Source organism: Erythrolamprus reginae, chromosome 4 (genome assembly GCF_031021105.1).
Source record: "Erythrolamprus reginae isolate rEryReg1 chromosome 4, rEryReg1.hap1, whole genome shotgun sequence".
Classification (NCBI taxonomy): Eukaryota; Metazoa; Chordata; class Lepidosauria; order Squamata; family Dipsadidae; genus Erythrolamprus; species Erythrolamprus reginae.
Window position 1 is genome coordinate 103,920,770 of NC_091953.1, and position 21,200 is coordinate 103,941,969.

At 38.3% G+C, this 21,200-nt stretch overlaps 2 protein-coding genes across 2 annotated transcripts in view; both read left to right on the forward strand.

Annotated features, from left to right (window-relative positions):
* The window catches only part of ADPRHL1 (ADP-ribosylhydrolase like 1), a 30,827-nt gene extending 19,475 nt beyond the window's left edge, over positions 1-11,352 (forward strand). Inside the window, exons 4-7 of the mRNA XM_070751131.1 lie at positions 3,149-3,289; positions 6,937-7,064; positions 8,210-8,342; positions 11,091-11,352. Coding sequence (XP_070607232.1) covers positions 3,149-3,289; positions 6,937-7,064; positions 8,210-8,342; positions 11,091-11,248 — 560 coding nt within the window. The 3' untranslated portion in view covers positions 11,249-11,352. The remainder of the gene's footprint in view (positions 1-3,148; positions 3,290-6,936; positions 7,065-8,209; positions 8,343-11,090) is intronic.
* The window catches only part of LOC139166905 (uncharacterized), a 984,072-nt gene extending 966,608 nt beyond the window's left edge, over positions 1-17,464 (forward strand). Inside the window, exon 2 of the mRNA XM_070751130.1 lies at positions 17,281-17,464. The gene's annotated coding sequence lies outside the window, so the exon portion shown is untranslated. The remainder of the gene's footprint in view (positions 1-17,280) is intronic.
* Positions 17,465-21,200: the final 3,736 nt, after the last annotated feature.

Genomic DNA, 21,200 nt, shown 5'->3' on the forward strand with positions numbered 1-21,200 from the left:
TAAAGGGCTTTATTTATTTATTTATTTATTTATTTATTTAATTAGATTTGTATGCCGCCCCTCTCCGTAGACTCGGGGTGGCTCACAACAATAACAAGAACAGTGTAAGAACAAATCTAATAATTTAAAAACACTAAAAACCCCATTATTAAAAGCAAACAAACACACAAACATACGATCTATAAACTGTATAGGCCCAGGGGAGATGTATCAGTTCCCCCATGCCTGACGGCACTTTACGAAAGGCAAGGAGGGTGGGGGCAGTTCTAATCTCCGGGGGGAGCTGGTTCCAAAGGGTCGGGGCCACCACTTTTTAAAAAAACATTATGCTATAGCTAATATTGTTTAGTTTGACCATTTGGAGCTATTTAGAATTTTAAAATTATAGGTCATAACCAACACTTTGAATTGTGACCGGAAACTGATCAGCAACCAATTCAGACTGCGGAGTGTTGGTGTAACATGGGCATACCTGGGGAAGCCAATGATTGCTCTTGCAGTTGCATTCTGCACAATCTGAAGTTTCCGAACACTTTTCAAAGGTAGCCCCATATAGAGAGCATTACAGTAGTCGAGCCTCGAGGTGGTGAGGGCAGGAGTGACTGTGAGCAGTGACTCCCGGTCCAAATAGGGCCGCAACTTGTGCACCAGGCGAACCTGGGCGAACACACAGCTGAAAGATGTTTCTCCAATGTGAGCTGTGGATCGAGGAGGATGCCCAAGTTTTTTCTATGGTGTTATTTTCTGGTGGGATCTCCTTATTTTTCCAGAATTGTGCATAGGATATTCTTGCAACCATGGTTATATGAGTAATTAAGTATTGTATTTTAGAGGGACATTTTTTCATCTTTATTCCTAGGAGCCTGCATTCCAGAGTAAATTCTATACCTGTTTCAGTTATTTCCAATAGGCACTTATGAGTTCTTTTCGAAAATCCTTTTGCCTTAGGGCACATCCACCACAAATGGAAGAAGGTGCCTACTTCTATCTTACATTTCCAACAGGTTGGGTTCGGATTGGGGTATATTTTTCAATATAGCATAATATTTTGTTTTGTTCTTTAAAGAACTGTTTTTGGGTTGCTGGTTAGAAGAAATATCTGTATGAAAAAAACCAGAGATTGAAAGCGGATTTTTAAAAGTCTGCGTACTTTATACAGGTAGACTTCCACTTCACAATTCAACCCAACATTTCTGTTGTTAAGTTACACATTTGTTAAGTGAATTTTGCTCCATTTCACCACCTTGCTGGCCACAGTTGTTAAGTCAATGACTGCACTTGTTAAATTAGTGGTAGCCGTCCCGAGTCTTCGGAGAGGGGCAGCATATAAATCCAATAAACAAACAAACAAACAAATCTGGCTTTCCAATTGACTTTGCTTGTCAGATGATTGAAAAGGGGAATCATGTGACACCTCCCGGACATTGCAACCATCATAAATATGAATCAGTTGCCAAGCAGTTGAATTTTGATCACGTGATCAGTCACGTGACAGTCGTGAGTGTGAAAAACAGTTGTAAGACACTTTTTTCAGTGCCGTTGTAACTTTTAACAGTCACTAAGTAAACTGTTGTTTGGATTACCTGAAAACCTGAAAACAACATCTCCTAAATGCTAAGTGAATGAAGTACGATTTGGATTCAAATAAATCACCTCACAATTACTTCAATTTTTCAAAAGGGTGTATGTATGATTCATAAAACAAAGTGGATGTAATTTTAATTGACTTTAAAGTAAACAGCGTATTTTTCAGAGTATAAAACATACCTAGATTTTAGAGGAGGAAAACAAAGAAAAAAGTATTCTGAACCAAATGGTGTAGTAATATATTATTTAATAAAATACCAGTGTACCAGAATACTTTTTACATCCATGTATACTTTTTACAACCATGTACAATTTTTACGAACTTCAAAGTTGACAGCTTTAAGACTTGTGGACTTCAACTCCCAGAATTCTTCCTCCAGTCATGCTAGCTCGGGAATGGGAGTTGAAGTCCACAAGTCTTAAACTTGCCAAGTTTGAAGTCCCTTGCACCCCTAATCCCTAACCCAGGGGTCTTTAAATTTAAGACTAGTGGATTTCAACTCCCAAAATTCCTCCTCCAGTCATGCTAGATGGGGTAGTTAAAAGGCAAAAACACCTTTGTTTTTGCAAAAAAATGGGCCATTTTTCACCTGTTTTTTTCCTCACAAAAATGGGACGGGTAAAGGGTCTAGGAAGCCTGCCGAGAGCTTTTGGGTGCAGTTATTACACGTGGAAGAGGAAGTGATTAAAGGCTTAACAAGATACTGGCAAAATGAATTACGGATTAATGAAAGCGAGATGGAAGAAGTAGTAGAAAATATATATAAGATAAAGAACACAAGAATTAGAGAGATGAGAAGGAAAATTTTACATAAATGGTACTTTACGCCGGTAAAACTAGCACACTTCCAGAGGAAAGGAAAAGGAAATTGCTGGCATGGTTGCCAAATAAAAGGAGTTTTTATGCATATGCTCTGGGAATGCGTTGAAGTTCAAAAATTTTGGAAGGAAGTTCAGAATGAAATTAACAATATGCTAAACATTAATTGGATAATCATGAAAGAATTAGCAACACTAGTTAAATATGGGGAATTACGAGAATTTAAAGAAATCAATACAGCAGCTTTGGAAAGCGCTCAAGCAGTAGTGGTATTAGGGTGGAAGTATAGCAATAAATGGACAATCCAGAATTGGTACTGGTACATGGTGGACCACATCCACTTCGAAATTATGGAAATAAGATTAAATAACTTTGATGAAAATAAATTGGAGAAGCTGATGGCACGATGGAATAAGGTGAAAGATTATATCTTAAGTAGAATTTATGACGACAATGTGAAAAATAAATTCCAATCACTTTTTGTATGTAAAGAAATGTAAACCGGAGCCAAGGAAGAAATTGAAACTTATTGCAAATAATTTAACCCCCTAAATGGTGGTGGGGTTTATTGGTGTTGGGCACTTTTTTTAAAAAGTATTTTTTTGTTTGTTGTAATAAAATTTAATAAAAATATATTTTAAAAAAGAGAGAGAGAGAGAGCTTCTGGGTGCTGTGTAGACAGTATTAGTTTCTTTTTTCTTTTTAACCATACACACATTCATCCTTATATGTTAATTTCAGGCTTCCTAGGATCCCTCTGTGCAGCTCTATTTGCTTCGTACGCAATCCAAGGAAAGCCACTGGTCCAATGGGGAAGAGAGATGATGAAAGTTGTCCCAATGGCTGAAGAATATTGCAAAAAGACCATCAGGCACATGGCAGGTAAAATGATAAATGGAACATTTCAAATTCATAAAACGTAAAAACATCACTTTTTAAAATTCTCACTAATTTTGTTTCGTTACCGGTGGTGGCACAGTGGTTAGAATCAGTATTGCAGGCTAATTCTGCTGACTGCCAGGGGTTTGATCCTCACTGGCTCATGGTTGACTCAGCCTTCCATCCTTCCGAGGTCAGTAAAAATGAGGACTCAGATTTTGGGGGCAACATTCTGACTCTATAAACTGCTTAGAGAGGGTCTGTAAAGCACTATGAAGTGGCATATAAGTGCTGTTGTTATTGCAACCCTTTCCAGCAATTGATTTCATTTGCCATTTAAATTCAAATGGTATTGAAAGGAATTGGATGAGAAATGTAATTTAAAAATAACATTAGACCAGTGAAACATATGCACAAGCAATGTGCTTTTAACACCCCCTCCATTTTTTTTAATGGAAGTTCTTCCACATTTATCCAAACTGTTGTTGTTTCTTAAGAGTAGAGCAGGTGCAGGATTAACACTTATAGGTCTGTCTCTCAGAAAGAGGTTGGCATTTGCTCAGGGCAATGTCATCTCTAAGCAAAACACGCAAGCCTTTTGAAGCATGTGCTTGTAACCTCGTCATTGTGGAAAGCAGTGCTATTTTAGAAAGTGGGGAGAGAGGTTGAAAAAATAGATCCCTGCTTGAAACACAAATGAACTCTGGTTTTCAAGAGATTGGCTGGCTAAACCATGATAAACGTTTCTTTCTCTCTTTCCTACTCAACAGCTCTAAGCTAAACATAATGATGAAAATAACTACTATTTACATTGCTTATACACTGCAGCTACTTCACAAATTACTTCTTCCCCCGAAATCAAAGGCAATTTCCTACACAGAAGGAGCTCTACCATAAAATGTGTTTAGAAATGTTCTTTTCAACACAAATATTATGGTGTCAGGAAGTACATTTAAGACAGAATAGCAGGGCACATTTCAAGAATAATAGTGAGTGGGCCCTTTTGTCCTATTTATTGGGGGGGGAGTCAAATTACCCTAAAATAAAGTTTGTATCTTTCACACAGATTCATACAACATCTGCATAATATTCGAGTATACAACTTAAATGTGATAATTATATTAACAAAAATATTACAGGGTTCAGATTGTGTATCAAAAACTGATGGAGCTTTAGTTATCTTTGTTGACTATGTTGCTATATTTAATTATTTAGGTGATTATGTTTCTGTAGAATCTTGCATTAAAGAAAGCCCCTAATGTTGTGGTTGGCTCTGGCCCAGCTCCTGCCCCATGGAATGGGGAGGTGGGTGCAGGGGAAAATTCAACATGTCACAGGCCTGTGTTATTGCCGACAGAATCAGATCAGAGTTAGTTTCCTTGGACAAAGAAGAAGGTGGGAGTGACTCGGCAGAGGAGGGCTTGGCACACAGCCAAGGCAGTCAATCCTCCTTATCTTCTATAGCTTCAGATGATGACATGTTGGACCCACGCAAGCGCAGAATTATGTGTAGAAGAGACCAAGTAAGAACATATTACAGGAAATAAGGGCTGCTGCTATAAATAGCAGCATGTGGGTTTGGCCATTGTGGAAGAATATCTGTTGCAGTTTCCTCAGGAATCTTGTGTGCTGGACTTTGTTGCTTTTTCACGCCTTTGAAACCAAAGCAGAGCAGCGTGTGTGTGTGTGTGTGTCTCCCTTCTTGGAAGAAGAAGGGGTGTGAAGTTTCTCCACAGCTGCTGGCTAAGTACTTAATGACTGCTTAAGGGACATTGTACAGACTACCTGATTGTGTTGGGAAGAGTGCTCTTTGCAATACAAAAAGAGTGCTTAATTTATTTTGACTTTTGTGATAAAGAACATTGTTTTGAATTTTCAAACGTGTGTGTCTGAAATTTGTATCCTTGAATTTTCGGGAGGCTCTTAAAATGGTCTAAAAATGGAACTACCGGTAATATAATTCCTATTGCAGCCAGATTGCTAACAAAACTTGGCTTCCATAAACATATTAAGCAATGAGAAAACATCTTAAAAGATTTACAGGCTCAAATCTAAATTCACACATAAACTCAAGGTGCAGAAAGGCAGATCTATCCTGCTTATTTCATATTTTGTGTTTATTTTCTTCAGTTCAATCATGTCTTATTTTCAGAGACTGCCTGGACAAGCTCCTATAGTTTTCTTGGAAAGAGATTTTCAGAAATGGTTTGCTATTCATCCTTCCTAGGGTTGGAAAAAAATGACTAACCCAAGATTATTCAGCTGGCTCTGTGGCTAAAATAGTTCTAGAACTGACAGACTCTTGGCTTCTAATTTGGTGCCTTAACTCAGTGATTTCCAACCTTTTTTGAGCCGCGGCACATTTTTTACATTTACAAAATCCTGGGGCACACCACCAACCAAAATGGCACAAATCAAATAGATAGATAGATAGATAGATAGATAGATAGATAGATAGATAGATAGATAGATAGATAGATACATAAATACATACATACATACATACATACATACATACATACATACATACATACATACATAACCCCCTCATATATACAATCCCATGTAACATCCCCTTATAAATACAGTCAATCATCAATCATCCCTCCTCAAATTTATACCACTGCCTCATTTCTGGGTACTTCTCCTGTCTTTCCCCCTTTTCTCTCTCATTCCTTCTCCCTCTCACTTCTCTTTTTCCATCCCTGTCTCTCCCCCCCCCCTTATGTGTGTGTGTAAAACCAGTTGAGGGCTGGGTTTTTTTTTCTCTTTTATTCTTTTCAAAAACAGGTGTGGGCTGGGGGGGGGTTCTTATTATTTGGGTGCTTTTTACCATATGCTTCAAGAATCATCTCTCTCTCTCTCTCTTTTGTTTCTCTCTCTCCTCTCATTCTCTCTCTCTGTTGCTCTCTCTCTCTCGTTCTCTCTCTTCCTTTCTTCTCTGTGGAGGCCGGCGAAGGTTTTCCTTAGTTTGAATGTTCTGAGCAAGCTGGCAGGGGGATGGGAAGCAGCCCCTTTACTGACAGCCTGGGATCGCCAGCGCCGCTGCAGCCACCGCTGTGGGAGGAGCCGGAGAGAAGGACGGATCGGGCAGGCGGGGACAGCCACAAGTGGAAGCCTCAGCCCTGGAGCTTCTACTTGCAAAAGCCGCCCCTCCCCCGGCTATTGCCCACAGCCGCTATTAGCGACAAGAAGCCACGGGCGCGAGGGGGCCGACTTCAAAGCAACCTTTGCCGGCCTCCTGCGGGAGGGTGCCAATAGCAGCGGCGGCAGCGCACAATAGCCGGGGGGAGGGCGGCTTCTGCAAGTGGGAGCTCCAGGGCTGGAGCCTCAGCCCTGGAGGTCCCACTTGCAGGAGCCGCCTCGCGGCACACCTGACCGTGCCTCGCAGCACACTAGTGTGCTGCGGCACACCGGTTGAAAAACACTGCCTTAACTACACTAAATGGAGTATCTATTTTGTTTTAACCGACTCTAATTCTTTGCCTTTATGGAAATAAAAATCTTCCCAACCTATTCTGTACTGTACAATATATTGATTATTATTATTAATGACAAACAGTATTATAACAGCCTTATTTGATTATGCTTGACTGGAATAATTTTTCAAGATTAAGTGTGTTATAATTACATATTTATTTTACATTCAGAATATCAGGAACACTGGTTTTACTTTGAAGCAAAATGGCAATTTTATTTGGAGGAGAGAGAGATCAATGAAGATAACCAGAATAAACCCCAATTTCCTAACAATTACGATGCTGAGGAAAGAGAAAAGGTATGTTTTTCAAGAAACAGCTGTTTAAACTCTGTGTGCCTGAGGAGGGCAAGAATAGATATGAACTGCTTTTTTTCTTATTAAGGATGAATCCTCTGATATAATTACAAAACCAAATCATAGAGATTGTGTCTCAAAAAACAAAATATTTTACAGAATAAAGTTGAAGTTGGTCGTTTGTAAGAGAAATAGTAATAGAAACAATAACTAGTGACAAAAAAGTTGATTGTTGATGTATAGGGAACCAGTGATCAATGGGTTGATATTACTCAAAGCATTGGATAAAATGAGGACCCGGATCATGGGGGCAATATGCTGGCTCTGTTAAAAAGTGCTATTGCTAACATGTTGTAAGCTGCCCTGAGTCTAAGGAGAAGGGCGGCATAAAAAAATTAAATAATAATAATAATAATAATAATAATAATAATAATATAACAACAACAACAACAACAACAATAATAATAATAATAATAATTATTATTATTATTATTATTATTATTATTATTATTATTTATTAGATTTGTATGCCACCCCTCTCTGACTCGGGGCGGCTCACAACAATATGAACAAATCGAATACTTAAAAACACTATCTAACATTAAAATAACCACACAACCCAATCATACCATACATAACCTTATTAGCAGGGGGATGTATCAATTACCCCCTACCTGGCGACATAGGTGGATTTTCAGCAATTTACAAAAGGCGAGGAGGGTGGGGGCAGTTCTAATCTCCAGGGGGAGTTGATTCCAGAGGGCCGGGGCCACCACAGAGAAGGCTCTTCACCTGGGTCCCACCAGATGACATTGTTTAGTCTATGGGACCCGGAGAAGGCCAACCCTGTGGGACCTGATCGGCTGCTGGAATTCGTGTAGCAGAAGACGATCCCGAAGGTATTCTAGCCCGATGCCATGCAGGGCTTTATAGGTCATTACCAACACTTTGAATTGTGTCCGGAAACTGATCGGCAGCTAGTTTATTTTATTAAAAATAAATAAATCAAGGACCTTGAAAACATAAACCATGGTTTAATGTTTTCTTTATCAATGTTTTTAAAACAAGTCAACAGAGATTTATATCTGCATGTTCTGGTTCGCATTTCATCAAATTCACACAGTCAAAGTTGTTAGTTATCCATTTAGACTTACCGGAGATGGAGTTCTGAAGGTCGTGGTGGAAGGAGAGGTCACGATGCTCCTATGATTGCATATGATGCCCTCTTAGGATGTGGTGGTGACTGGACAGAGCTTTGTAACCGGGCAATATTCCATGGAGGTGAGTAAATTATTGCTTTTTGTATTTCTTCTGTAATTGAATCCTTATAAAAATTAAAAAGCAGCATGTTCACAGCAGCTTTCCTCAACCAAAAGTTTTTGAGATGCCTTGGTCTAGAGGTCACATGACTTCTGTCAATCTGGCTAGCGTGTCATTGAAAGTTCTACTTGCTCAACCATTGCAAATTCACACATTTTCACTGCAGAACTCACTTTCCATTACAGAGAGTAGGATAACTCTATTTTTTAAATACAGTGGTCCCTCAATTTTTGCGAGTTCGAACTTCACGAAACGGCTATACCATGGTTTTTCAAAAATATTAATTAAAAAATACTTTGCGTTTTCCCCCTTATACCACAGTTTTTCCCACCCGATGACATCATATGTCATCGCCAAACTTTCGTCCGCCATTAATAATTTTTTTTTAATAAACTTTAATAAATAAACATGGTGAGTAATAATCTAAATGGTTGCTAAGGGAATGAGAAATTGCAGTTTAGGGATTTAAAGTGTTAAGAGATGGCTTGTGATACTGTTCATAGCCAAAAATAGTGTATTTACTTCCGCATCTCTACTTCGCGGAAATTTGACTTTCGCGGACGGTCTCGGAACGCATCCCCGAGAAAATTGAGGGAACACTGTATATTTATTTATTTTAAAATATAAAACAAACACACAACATACAACAAGTGCTCAGTGATTTGTGCCCATCACCAGACAACATTCGTACCCCTCTACCAAAATGGGAGCTTATTTTATATATACTAATTTAACTCAAGAGCAATACATCTATTTACATATTATAAAGTGATTCTAATTTATTCCTTATAGCTTGGTCTCGAATTCTACTAACCATATATCCTCTTACCTTGTCCCATCAGTTCCCGCAAATCAGTTTCATTGTCCGAGTTTATTCTCTTGTCCATAATCTCAAATTGAATATGATCCACCATGTACCGATACCAATTTTGTATTGTCCATTTTGTCGCATCCTCCCAACACAAGACTATTACTGCCTGAGTGCTTTCTATCACTGCTTCTTTTATTTCTCTAAATTCTCCCATCTCATTCCTTTTAACTAATATTGCCATTTCCTTTGTAATTGTCCATCGTATATTTAACATCCTATTAATATCCTCTTGCATTTTTTCCCCAAAAGTTCTGCACTACTGGGCATTACCAAAACATATGCATAAACACTCCCTTAACACACCCATACCAATAGGTATTTTTTAGAGAGCAGGATAACTCTACATAAAATGGGTATCAGTGACAGCCTTTCTGTTAAAGTTCAAAAGTATACATGCGTCCTAGGCCACCTCCTATCTAATAACCTATGGTGACATAATTCTTTTGCACATCCTGCTATTTTTGTACAGTAATGATCAAACCATTATCAGTTGAAATGCAAATTGATATTAATGAGTAACATAGATTATCCAATGGTTTTCTATGCAGCTGATTGAAGGGATTGGTACATGAAGAGAAAGAAAGAATTCTAATTTTGGATGAGAGATTTATTATGATTTATAAAGCATTCAAAGATAGTTAATAAGGGGTAGTGATTTCTGACAGTCTCAAAATGGGTGAGCAGTGTGGTCGGGCGGTAGGAAAAGCAAGTAGGATGCTTGGCTGCATAGCTAGCGGTATAACAAGCAGGAAGAGGGAGATTGTGATCCCCTTATATAGAGCGCTGGTGAGACCACATTTGGAATACTGTGTTCAGTTCTGGAGACCTCACCTACAAAAAGATATTGACAAAATTGAACAGGTCCAAAGACGGGCTACAAGAATGGTGGAAGGTCTTAAGCATAAAACGTATCAGGAAAGACTTCATGAACTCAATCTGTATAGTCTGGAGGACAGAAGGAAAAGGGGGGACATGATCGAAACATTTAAATATGTTAAAGGGTTAAATAAGATTCAGGAGGGAAGTGTTTTTAATAGGAAAGTGAACACAAGAACAAGGGACACAATCTGAAGTTATTTGGGGGGAAAATCAAAAGCAACGTGAGAAAATATTATTTCACTGAAAGAGTAGTAGATCCTTGGAACAAACTTCCAGCAGACGTGGTTGGTAAATCCACAGTAACTGAATTTAAACATGCCTGGGATAAACATATATCCATTGTAAGATAAAATACAGGAAATAGTATAAGGGCAGACTAGATGGACCATGAGGTCTTTTTCTGCCGTCAGTCTTCTATGTTTCTATAAATGCATTGATTCACTTGCAGTGGGGCATAGGGGCAGCTTCCTCTTCTATTTCCTACCGGTGGGCATCACGAGTTTTTCTGTGCGCACATGTTCCCTTGAGTGATTTTATTTCCGTGCATGCTCAGAGAAACAATTTTACTTCCACGGATGCTCAGAGAGCCGAAAAATCACAAAAAATAAAAAAAAGAGATGGCTGTGTACACAGACTAGCAAAGAGCACCAAAGCTGTCATACCAAAATTGCATCATCATCGGGCCAATATGGAGCATGTGTATAGGACCTCAATGGTAGAAACCCGTCTCTGATGGAGCACAATGGTGTTATCCTACTTCTGTGATGTGCTGGGTTTTGATTTTTTTCACACTTCATATCGATGAAAATTGAGGACGGAGATGCTGGGGAAATTTTAGAGATTCAACTCAGGAAGAAACCTATCAGAAATACAATCTTGATCGTTGTTTGATAATAGTCTATCTTTCACTCAATCGTTAAAATTGGAGCTAACTTTTCATTTGTGCTTTTGATTTCTAGGCGAGAGTGCAGCTACGGGATCAATTGCTGGCTGCTTGTATGGGCTACTCTATGGCCTCAACAAGGTTCCTAAAGGCTTATACCAGGAACTTGAGCAAAGGGAGAGGTTTGAATACTTGGGGGAAACTATTTTCCAACGATCTTCAGAGGAAAAGTAAAGATACTTTTAATTTTTTAATTTTATAATGAAAAGGTAATCACTTTTGAAAACAAATGTGTAGGAGAGACAAAAGAAAAGACATGATATTCACTTTTGTTTAAGTTTATATTTTTCAGTAACAATGATGTACTCATCTTACCCCAGAGTATTAGGATCATTGTCTTGAAGTTTTTAAGCACTGTTGGCAGTCAGGGCTTTAGAATACCTTTAAAAATTATCCATGTTTTTCCAAAGGTAGAATTTTGGCACCCATTTATTAAAAAGTAACTCCTCTAAAAAAAATCTATATATGACATGAATTTCTGTTTCACCTTGTTAATAATGTCACCCTGTCATCTGTATGCTCATTTTCACTTATGCTATCATTGCATATACAAATCTAATGCTGTCTACGAACTAAAGACTGCTTTTATCACCTTTCTAAAAGAGCATAGCCACTTTTTAATGAACTCATTTTCCCTGAAATTCTTAATCCACACTCCTGTCATTTCCTTTTAATGTGACTTTTTTTGGTCAAACTTGCACCACCATTCCTTTAAAGAGGGAGAACTATCACCAGCAATCCAAGGAAAGACAGAAAATAATTACCCAAATCATTGAAATAACTGTAAAAAAACCACACCCACAAAACTACAATGGTTCCTTTCAGATTTTTCGATCTGTTTTTTTTTTTTAAAGACAACATTTGTAATTATTTGGGTGGCTAAAATTCCTGTAAATAAATGAATGTTATGCCTCTTCATAAGCATTGTTCTTTATTTTTGCACTGTGCTTATTGCATGCTCTCGTATGTTGTCACTGGAATTTTTGCTTGCAATTGTCACTGGAGGTCAAGGTTAAAGTAATTTATTTGTAGGTAGACATATCCTCAGTTTTGATTCCTTTCACTTACATATTTGGTCAGGGTTCAGGTCCATGTGTATTTACCTGGGAATAAATTAAAATCGCCATGATTTAAATCCAAGTAGATACAAGCAGGATTACAAGAGGAGAACCTTAGTCTCATTAAAATTAATATGAAAATCTTACTTAGTTTTCATGGGACTTAAGAACAGCTAAGTATGAATAAATGAAGAATGATCAATTCTATTCCAACAATTTTGAATCAATGGACCGGAAGCTAGTGAGGGAAGACTCCGATTCCTTTCCCTCCCATCTTTTCCCAATTCTATTCACTCTTATTTTTTTCTCCCTTTAAACATCTTCCTTCCTCTTCATGTTATGGTGAAAGATGATCAAGTCAAGGAAGCAAAGGAGTCAGGTAGAGATACCAATGCGGCCTGGTTTTTCTCTTGGCATCTGTATCAAAATCTGCATGACTGAAGCCCAGCCACTTTGATACATGCATCAGTGTCACATGTAAAAAAGAGTGGGATATTTTAATCACGATCTCATTCCCATCATGCAGATTTGGACTCCTCCCATTCCATGGACACTGCTGCTCTTTCATCAGTTAACTTAGGACTGGTTTATATAGTCCTTTACTGACTAACTAAAATAACTAACATTGCCTTAAAACAGCCATTTCTAATTACATCCTATAGCAGTGAGGGCAAACCTATGGCACGGGTGCCATAGGTGGTACACGGAGCCATATCTGCCGGCACACGAGCCGTTGCTCTAGCTCAGCTCAGCCAGCTGACTTTCAGCTTGCACGGAGACTCTGGGAGGGTATTTTCGGCTCCTGGAGCGTATGGAGGGTGTTTTTGCCTTCCCCAAGTGTAGGGGAATCCTCTGTAACCTGGGGAGGGTAAAAAACGGGCCTAACGGGCCCACCAGAAGTTGGGAAACGGGCTGTTTCTGACCTACACAGGTCCTCCAGGCGGGCAGGGGAGGTCATTTTCACCCTTCCCACACCTTGAATTTTGGGTGTGGGCACTCGCGCAGACATGATAATATGTGCGTACGCGCTTTCGGCACCCGAGGGAAAAAATGTTCGTCATCACTGCCCTATAGTATACTTTTCTGCACTTTTCAAATAATTCATATCCAGCCATATAGCACCTGCAGGTTATTCTTAGTGCTCGTATGAAGGAAATAGTCATTGATATAAAACTATACTCTTATGTTTTGACCAGATCCTAATTTAGCGCTGGCTAAGTAAAAGATTGTATTACTTTCCTATGTCATTAATGGTAACAAAAATTTGAGTTTTACCTTACGTATGCTACATTTCATGATTCTTTGACCCCTCCACTGTAAGAAGATGAAAATATTTGTAAATTAGTTCTCACAACCCCCTTTTCTCCTGATGGTGTGTTGAAATATAGTCCAGTGTTTTTCAACCTTGACTCTCTTGAAGTCCACCCAGCTTAACGTCACCAAGGTTGAGAAACAATATTTGGAGAGGAGGAGATTGCCTATCCTTGTCCTACATCTTTCTAAAGTTTCTGTTAAAAGTATCTTCTTTATTAAAGGAATTAGAGCAGGGGTGTCAAACTCGCGGCCCACAGACCAGATGTGTCATGGGCTCTTCCTGATTTAGCGAAGGGGAAGATAGTTCCAATGAAGATTAGTTCCGACACAATCATGATGACGTGAGTTTGACACCCCTAAGTTAAAGTGAATAATTGAATATCTAATTCTATTTAGAATAATACTACAATTCTACATTTAAAAAATAAATTATAGTGGTTCCTTGGATTGCATCATATGTTGCTTTCTATCATCGCAAAGCATAGTTCCTACAGTTGGCTACTAGAAAGTACATTTCCTACATTTTGGAAGAATCCCATACTTTAACACACAGATAAATACGTTGTAGAAACAAGCCATTATGTTGGCTGCTTAACCCACTTCCTAGTTCCAGAAAATTGCTGCAGAGGAAGAACTATTGCCAAAAATTCCTATGTGGGATAATTCCTATTGCCAAAAATTCCTATCCTGGGGTTTGAAATAATATTTATTGTTATATATTTACTGCTTGATATAGATCACCTGGAAAAATACAACTCTCCAAGGTAATACAGTATATAATATTAATAAATAATAAAAATGCAATTATTTTGCATAACAGGTTCATAAAACTAAACTGCTTTTTGCGCTCTTAAGCATTAGCAACACAATTAACATTAATGCAGTATTTTTGCTTTTTACCTATAATACCACAGAATATTTTCCCACATTACAGAGATAATATAGAAGTGTACTAAATGGATTTGGCTCCGGATATTTAGATTGTCTGAATTAGTACAGTTGCGAAACCAGCATAAACTACAAAGGTTTTAGAATTATCTTTTGTATCAGAGAATAACATTTTAGTTAGCTAATAGAATAGCCAATATGGGATATTTATATATTATAAATGTTTCACAGTCCTAAATGCAACTGAAATGAGGGAAGTTTTTGTTTCCATTTGTTAAGCAGCAAAGTTTAAAAGCATCTGAAATGCTTAATCATTTTGACTTCATGCTTCCATAATAGAAAGAGAAACTAGGGACAGGCTTCTGACACTGAGATCAGACTCAATAAATATGAGTTACAATCCTCAGAGCAATTCCTTCCTCCTCTGTCATGTATTTATCATGAAGAGGCCCCAACACAAACTTGCTTTTAATAATAAAAGTGTTGTCACAGGTGTAATGTTGTGTATGTGTGGGGGGGTGGAGGGAGGTGAAAAGTAGGAGGAAAACTTGTCCTTCATGAAGATAATTTGACCAAACACTGGCCTTGAATTGCTTATTCATTCAGTGATGGTAAATGAACAAAGGGGTTTTTTTTCTGCTCTGTTGTCTTTGTTGAATAAGGTGAAGGTTTATATAAAAGGAACCTATGATGATAAGAATATTGTTTCAGCCTAATGTTCAGCATTGTCCATAAGTGAAATACTGCATATTTGATTCTGCCATTTTAATTTTCAGAAAGAGCAAGAATATTTAGGAGGGGGAGGCATAGCCATCAGAATAAAGTTGTGATTTTGTTTTTTAGGAGCCATCTAAATTTCAGATTAGGACATTACAGCAAATGTTGTTAAAACAGTTTGTGCCTTCCTCCCCCAAACCTGGTCCTTCTGTTTGCAGGACATAAATGCGAAAAGTATTTTTGTCATTATGTGACTATGACTGAGTAAGGAATAAATAGTTGCCTGGGTGGAATAATCTGGATGGCAGAATTAATAGGAGCATCAGCTCTTGTTGCTTCTTGGAATCAGACATGTGTTATATGGGATGATGACGTTCTTGTTATGTGGTATTAAGGATGAAATCCTGTGTTATTGGAATCAGTTGTTTCCTTTGTCCTTGACCTCATCAGGATTTCATCCCAAAACAATTGTTGTCCTGCTTCTGCTTATATATGAAGAGGTATAAAAACCTAATCCTGTTCTGTTCTGTTAGATCAGTGATTTTCAACCTTTTTTGAGCCACGGCACATTTTTTACATTTACAAAACCCTGGGGCACATTGAGTGGGGTGGGGGTGTGTGGCTAAAAAAAGTTTGGACAATTTTTTTCTCTCTCTCTTCCTCCCTTTCGCTCTATTTCTCTCTCCCTCCCTCTTTCTCTCCCTTCTTCTTTTTTCTCTCTCTCTCCATCCTTTCTTTCTCTCTCTTCCTTCCTCTCTCTTTTGCTCTTTCTCCCTACCTCCCTCTATGTCTTTCTCTCTCCCACCTTCCCTCTCTTTCTCTCTCTCTCTTTCTTTCTCTCTTTCTTTCTCTTGTTCTCTTTCTCTCTCTTGTTCTCTTTCTCTCTTGCTTTCTCTCTCTTGCTTTCTCTCTCTTGCTTTCTTTCTCTGTCTCTCTCTCTCTTGCTTGCTTTCTTTCTCTTTCTTTTTCTCTCTCTCTCTTGCTTTCTCTCTCTTTCTTTCTCTCTCTTTCTTTCTCTCTCTTTCTTTCTCTCTCTCTCTCTTGTTTTCTTTCTCTCTCTGAGCTTCGCGGCACACCTGACCATGTCTCGCAGCACACTAGTGTGCCACGGCACACTGGTTGAAAAACACTGTGTTAGATGAATCTCACTCACATACTATTTTACTATTTGATGAATTAACCAACTAAGATTTTTATGGCACTAGAAAGCTGAAACCACTGGTGTGTTTTCCCACCCACCCAATTCCAAGCAAAAGTCTACTGCCATTGATGTCATTCACTGGCTTTCACACTGAGTTCACTATTTTATATAGTAGCAGATCATCTCAGGTTAAAGCACTTCCTAAACCTGTAGCTGCCAGCATTCTAATTCATCAAACAAAAGTGATCTTACAACCATGTTAATGACTGAAACGATACACAGGACAATTTATTTTAGCCTAAATTTCTTTGCATACAGAAAGATTTTATCTTTGCCATTGGAATTTTATAGGGGCAATGTTTTTAAATTTTTAGTTTGTCAAATATACAATATAAAATCAAAATATAAATAACAAAGAAAAATGAAAATAAAGTGGGAAAGTAGGAGAGAAAAAAGGAAAGAGGAAAAAGTGTTGGGTAAAAAAGGGTAAAAAGCATTGTCTTCCAACCTGTTTTAGTGTAATAGAATATGGTAACAGTCTCAACTTTTTCCTTTTGCATGATACTATATACTAGCTATTTCTATAATAACAAATTTTATCTAATCAGCAAAACTCCAAATCAAAATTCTATTTTTTCCACCTCAACCACAAAGTCTAGAAATTGTTTCCAAGGGCAGAAATGCCTCCAGAAAAGATATTTTTAAGAGTACATTTTCCACAAAATTGGAAATTGTGTTTTAATTTAACTAACTGGGCTTTGGACATAAATTTATCAAAGCTGTAGCCTCCTATATTTTATACCTTGTGGAACATGGAACACAGAAATACTTTCCCAATATAAAACATAAACATTGTGCAAACTTGTCATTATTGTATTTTTGGTTCCTTAAAAATGTACAGTATTCAGTACTACTGAGTAATACTTTTGTGGTATCCTTTATTTAGCTGTTGGCTGAAGTAAACAGATATGTATTTTTTTTTTCAAAGTTAATGAAATATGTTACTGCTTATATCAAATAATATAATAGTTGATGATAGTTCATAGATAGGTATCCATAATCACAGGTGGATGATAGTCTTGACTAAGGTGGTGTATTTCAGTGTTTTTCAACCAGTGTGCCGCGGCACACTAGTGTGCTGCGAGACATGGTCAGGTGTGCCGCAAAGCTCAGCAAGAGAGAAAGAGAGAGAGAGAAAGAAAGAGAAAGAAAGCAAGAGAGAGAGAAAGAAAGAGAAAGAAAGAAAGAGAGAGAGAAAGAAAGAGAAAGAAAGCAAGAGAGAGAGAAAGAGAGAGAGTGAAAAAGCAAGAGAGAGAGAGAAAGAAAGAGAAAGAAAGCAAGAGAGAGAGAAAGCAAGAGAGAGAGTGAAAAAGCAAGAGAGAGAGAGAAAGAAAGAGAAAGAAAGCAAGAGAGAGAGAAAGCAAGAGAGAGAGTGAAAAAGCAAGAGAGAGAGAGAAAGAGAGAGAAAGAAAGCAAGAGAGAGAGTGAAAAAGCAAGAGAGAGAGAGAAAGAAAGAGAAAGAAAGCAAGAGAGAGAGAAAGCAAGAGGGAGAGTGAAAAAGCAAGAGAGAGAGAGAAAGAAAGAAAGAGAAAGAAAGCAAGAGAGAGAGAAAGCAAGAGAGAGAGTGAAAAAGCAAGAGAGAGAGAAAGCGAGAGAGAGAGAGAAAGCAAGAGAGAGAGAGAGAGAAAGCAAGAGAGAGAGAGAAAGAGAGGCAGGGAAGGAGGGAAAGATAGAAAGAGAGCAAAAAAGAGAGGAAGGAAGGAAGAGAGAAAGAAGGATGGAGAGAGAGAGGAAGGAAAGAAGAGAGAGAAAGAGGGAGAGAAATAGAGTGAAAGAGAGGAAGAGAGAGAGAGAGAATTTTTTTGTCCAAACTTTTTTAGCCCCCCCACGACCCCCCCCCCCGGTAAAGGTGCCCCATTATTTTGTATATATAAAAAATGTGCCGCAGCTCAAAAAAGATTGAAAATCGCTGGTGTATTTTATATAAATGTGTACATTAGATGTACAATGTTTGTAGTTTTAAGAGCAATTTTAGTATTAGATGTAATGTACAATGCATGTTTATGGTTCCTCTTCCCAAATCACTCATTTTCTTCTACGCAGCAAAAGCAAAGGTACGAAAGTGAGCAGCGATAAGGTGCAGATTGATCCCATGGCACTGAAGAAGAAACTCAATAAGATGTCAAGCAAATTAGGTGCTTTTGCTGTTCTCAGCAGCCTTTTGGTTTACCTCACAGACCTCCTATCTCACAGTCTTCCAGCTGAAAACAAAAAAGTCAAGTTGTCCGAAAGCTTAGGGGGGAAAAAGAGCTTGAAGCCTGAACTCCGACCTACAAAATTTCAACTTCTGCAGTCGAGGTTCATGAACAGCCATCGTGAACCCTTCCGAAAAAAGCCAAGGGAGGTGGGCAAGTTGATTATTAAAGAAAAGTATTCTCCCCCTCAAAATGGGCTCAATTCCATCATAAACAAGTTTAACAGAAATTCATTAACGGGTGAAGAAAATCCACAGACAATAAGTCAAGAAAAAACCAAATGGATTGGCTTATGTGGGAAAAATACTGTTAAAAATGTCCTGAAGAAATTTATAGCCGCTGAGGAAAAAGAAACTAAGGAGAAGCAGCTGGATTTGAAAAAGAACCTCCCCAAAATAATCAATAAAAACTCAGTCTTCTCCAAAATGAAAGAAAAGTTTGAGCAAACCAGTAATGTTTGTTCAGCTATTGATGTGAGAATAGCTGCCCCCCACGCAAGGGGGAGAGAAAAGATAAAAAAGGACATAAAACCTCTGCGGCAGAAACCTATTTGCAAAGAAGAAACTAAAATACTAAAGGAAAAATTGAGAGTAGCAACAAATGTCAACAGCAAGAACCCACAACTTTTGGTTTGTACAACTGTCCCTATACCTAAATTTCATGTTGCTGTTGAAATTAATCATCCTTGCAGTTGGGCAACAAATACCAAATGTACCATTCAGCTTTCTGACAATAAAGGTCCAGGAGGGGGAATGAAAAATTCAGAAAATAGCATTCAATCTGGTGAAAATGGGATATGGGAACAAATGGAACAGAAAAGACAGTTACAAAGGAAAGCTAATGAAATGCCTAAGAGGGACACAGACAAAATAGACATGACTGAAACTTCTGCAAGCCCAGGTCCTAACACAGGCAAAAGTCCACTTTCAACGGAAGAGTTATTCCTTGTTGGCCGTAGGCTTCCTTTACCCTTAGACCAAAACCAGAAACCCTCATCACCTAAAGATAGTATGTTCTCAAGCTCTGCAAACAAAGGTGCAACACAAACTGCTAAGAATGAAAACTTCTCTACTCTTTGCCCCACTGGCACCTACCCTACTAAAGAAGTCGGTGCACTCAGCCACCAGGAAACTAAAGAAGATGAGATTTTTGCCATGCCAGAAGGCTTGTGTAGGTCAAAAGAGACAGAAATAGAATTAACAGCATATGTAAAAGATCCTCCTCCCTTTGCCAGCCAAAAATGTTTCTCTAAACAGAAAGTGTTGGAAAATACTCCACCGTTTCACCCTCCTGTAACTCAGGCATCATGTAACACTGAGCCGTCAATCAAAAACCAACAATCAAGTGTTAAACCTGCAGCTGTAGACAAAATGTCTCTCAGTTGGAAGAATAAAGAAGATTTTCGGAGCAGATTTTCTGATGGAGTTCAGGATGGAAGAAAACTATCTGATAAAGAAGAACTATTTCAGAAATGCATGACAAATAGCGATCATAAAGCACAACAAGGAAATCAAAACTTGTCTGACTGCAAGCTGGAAAGCAAGAATTTGCCCCTGCAACCCACGAGCCAACAAAATTACCAGGATAACAGTGGGACAAACTTTTCAAATAATTCAGATCAAGCGCTCACTTCAAAGGACAGAGATAATACTGTAAAAGGAAATGATCTTTGCAATGAATTTGAAAAACATTACTCTTCCTTGCCCAATACTATGAAGAAATCCAGGTCTATTGTAGCAATAGAAAATAGCAAAGCCAAACCCTGCTCAATAAATGAAAATACATGTTCAGAAAACAACACTAACAAGGAAAGGGTGAGCTTGAGCGACTGGCATAGTTCTCAAAGCCTGATAAAAGAACTGCTTAGCCATGAAAGTCACAATGTAGTGGATAGTCCTGGGGCTGCTTCTGAAAAATGTGATTTATCTTCATTAGAAGGTTCAGCAAAAGCAGCACTCAATGTTGCTGAAGTCAACAGTCCTTTATGCAAAATGGGGAACCTTCCAATGCCAGCCCCATTCTCATTACCAAAGAATAAAAGTGACATTACATCTTGTTCTCAGGCTAAGAAACGCCAAAGCCCTTCTCCTAGTGAGTTGCCAAAGCCCCAGAACACACCCAAACCAGATTACAAAATAATGCACAATTTAAGCAATGATTTAATACACAATGAAAAAAATGTTGCTAACGACAAAGATATTGGTCATCAGAGTGGGAAGCATCAACTGTCTCCAAAAAGGAAGCTTAGGAGGCCTGAAAATACCCTTGCACATCTCAAGCACAACGAAGAAACACAACCAATGACCTTGGGAAATGACATTAGAAAGCAACAAAAGATGAAAATGATGTCGGATGAAAAGTCTCAGAACAGCTATTTCCTTTCCCAAGATGAAGTAATGTATCTAGGAACCAAAGAGGCAGAGAACAAGGATTCACCCAAAACAGCACCATATCTGAGTTCTTTATCAGTCATCAAAAGGGAAGAAGAGAAGAATAAGACAGAAGATAAAAATCCTGCACCTAAAATGGCACATACTTCCAAAACTCCCCAGAAATTAAGAAAAAACGCATTTACAAAGAAGGGTGGTAGTTTAACAGAACCAAATGTTTCCCAAACTTCGCAGCCAACTCCACCTAAATCTAAACCTAGTAACACAGGAATAGTACCCCCCCTAGTCCCCACTTCAAAATACCCAACATCACAAAGGGAACCACTGAACCATAAAGATGCTACAGCACAAGACGACACTATT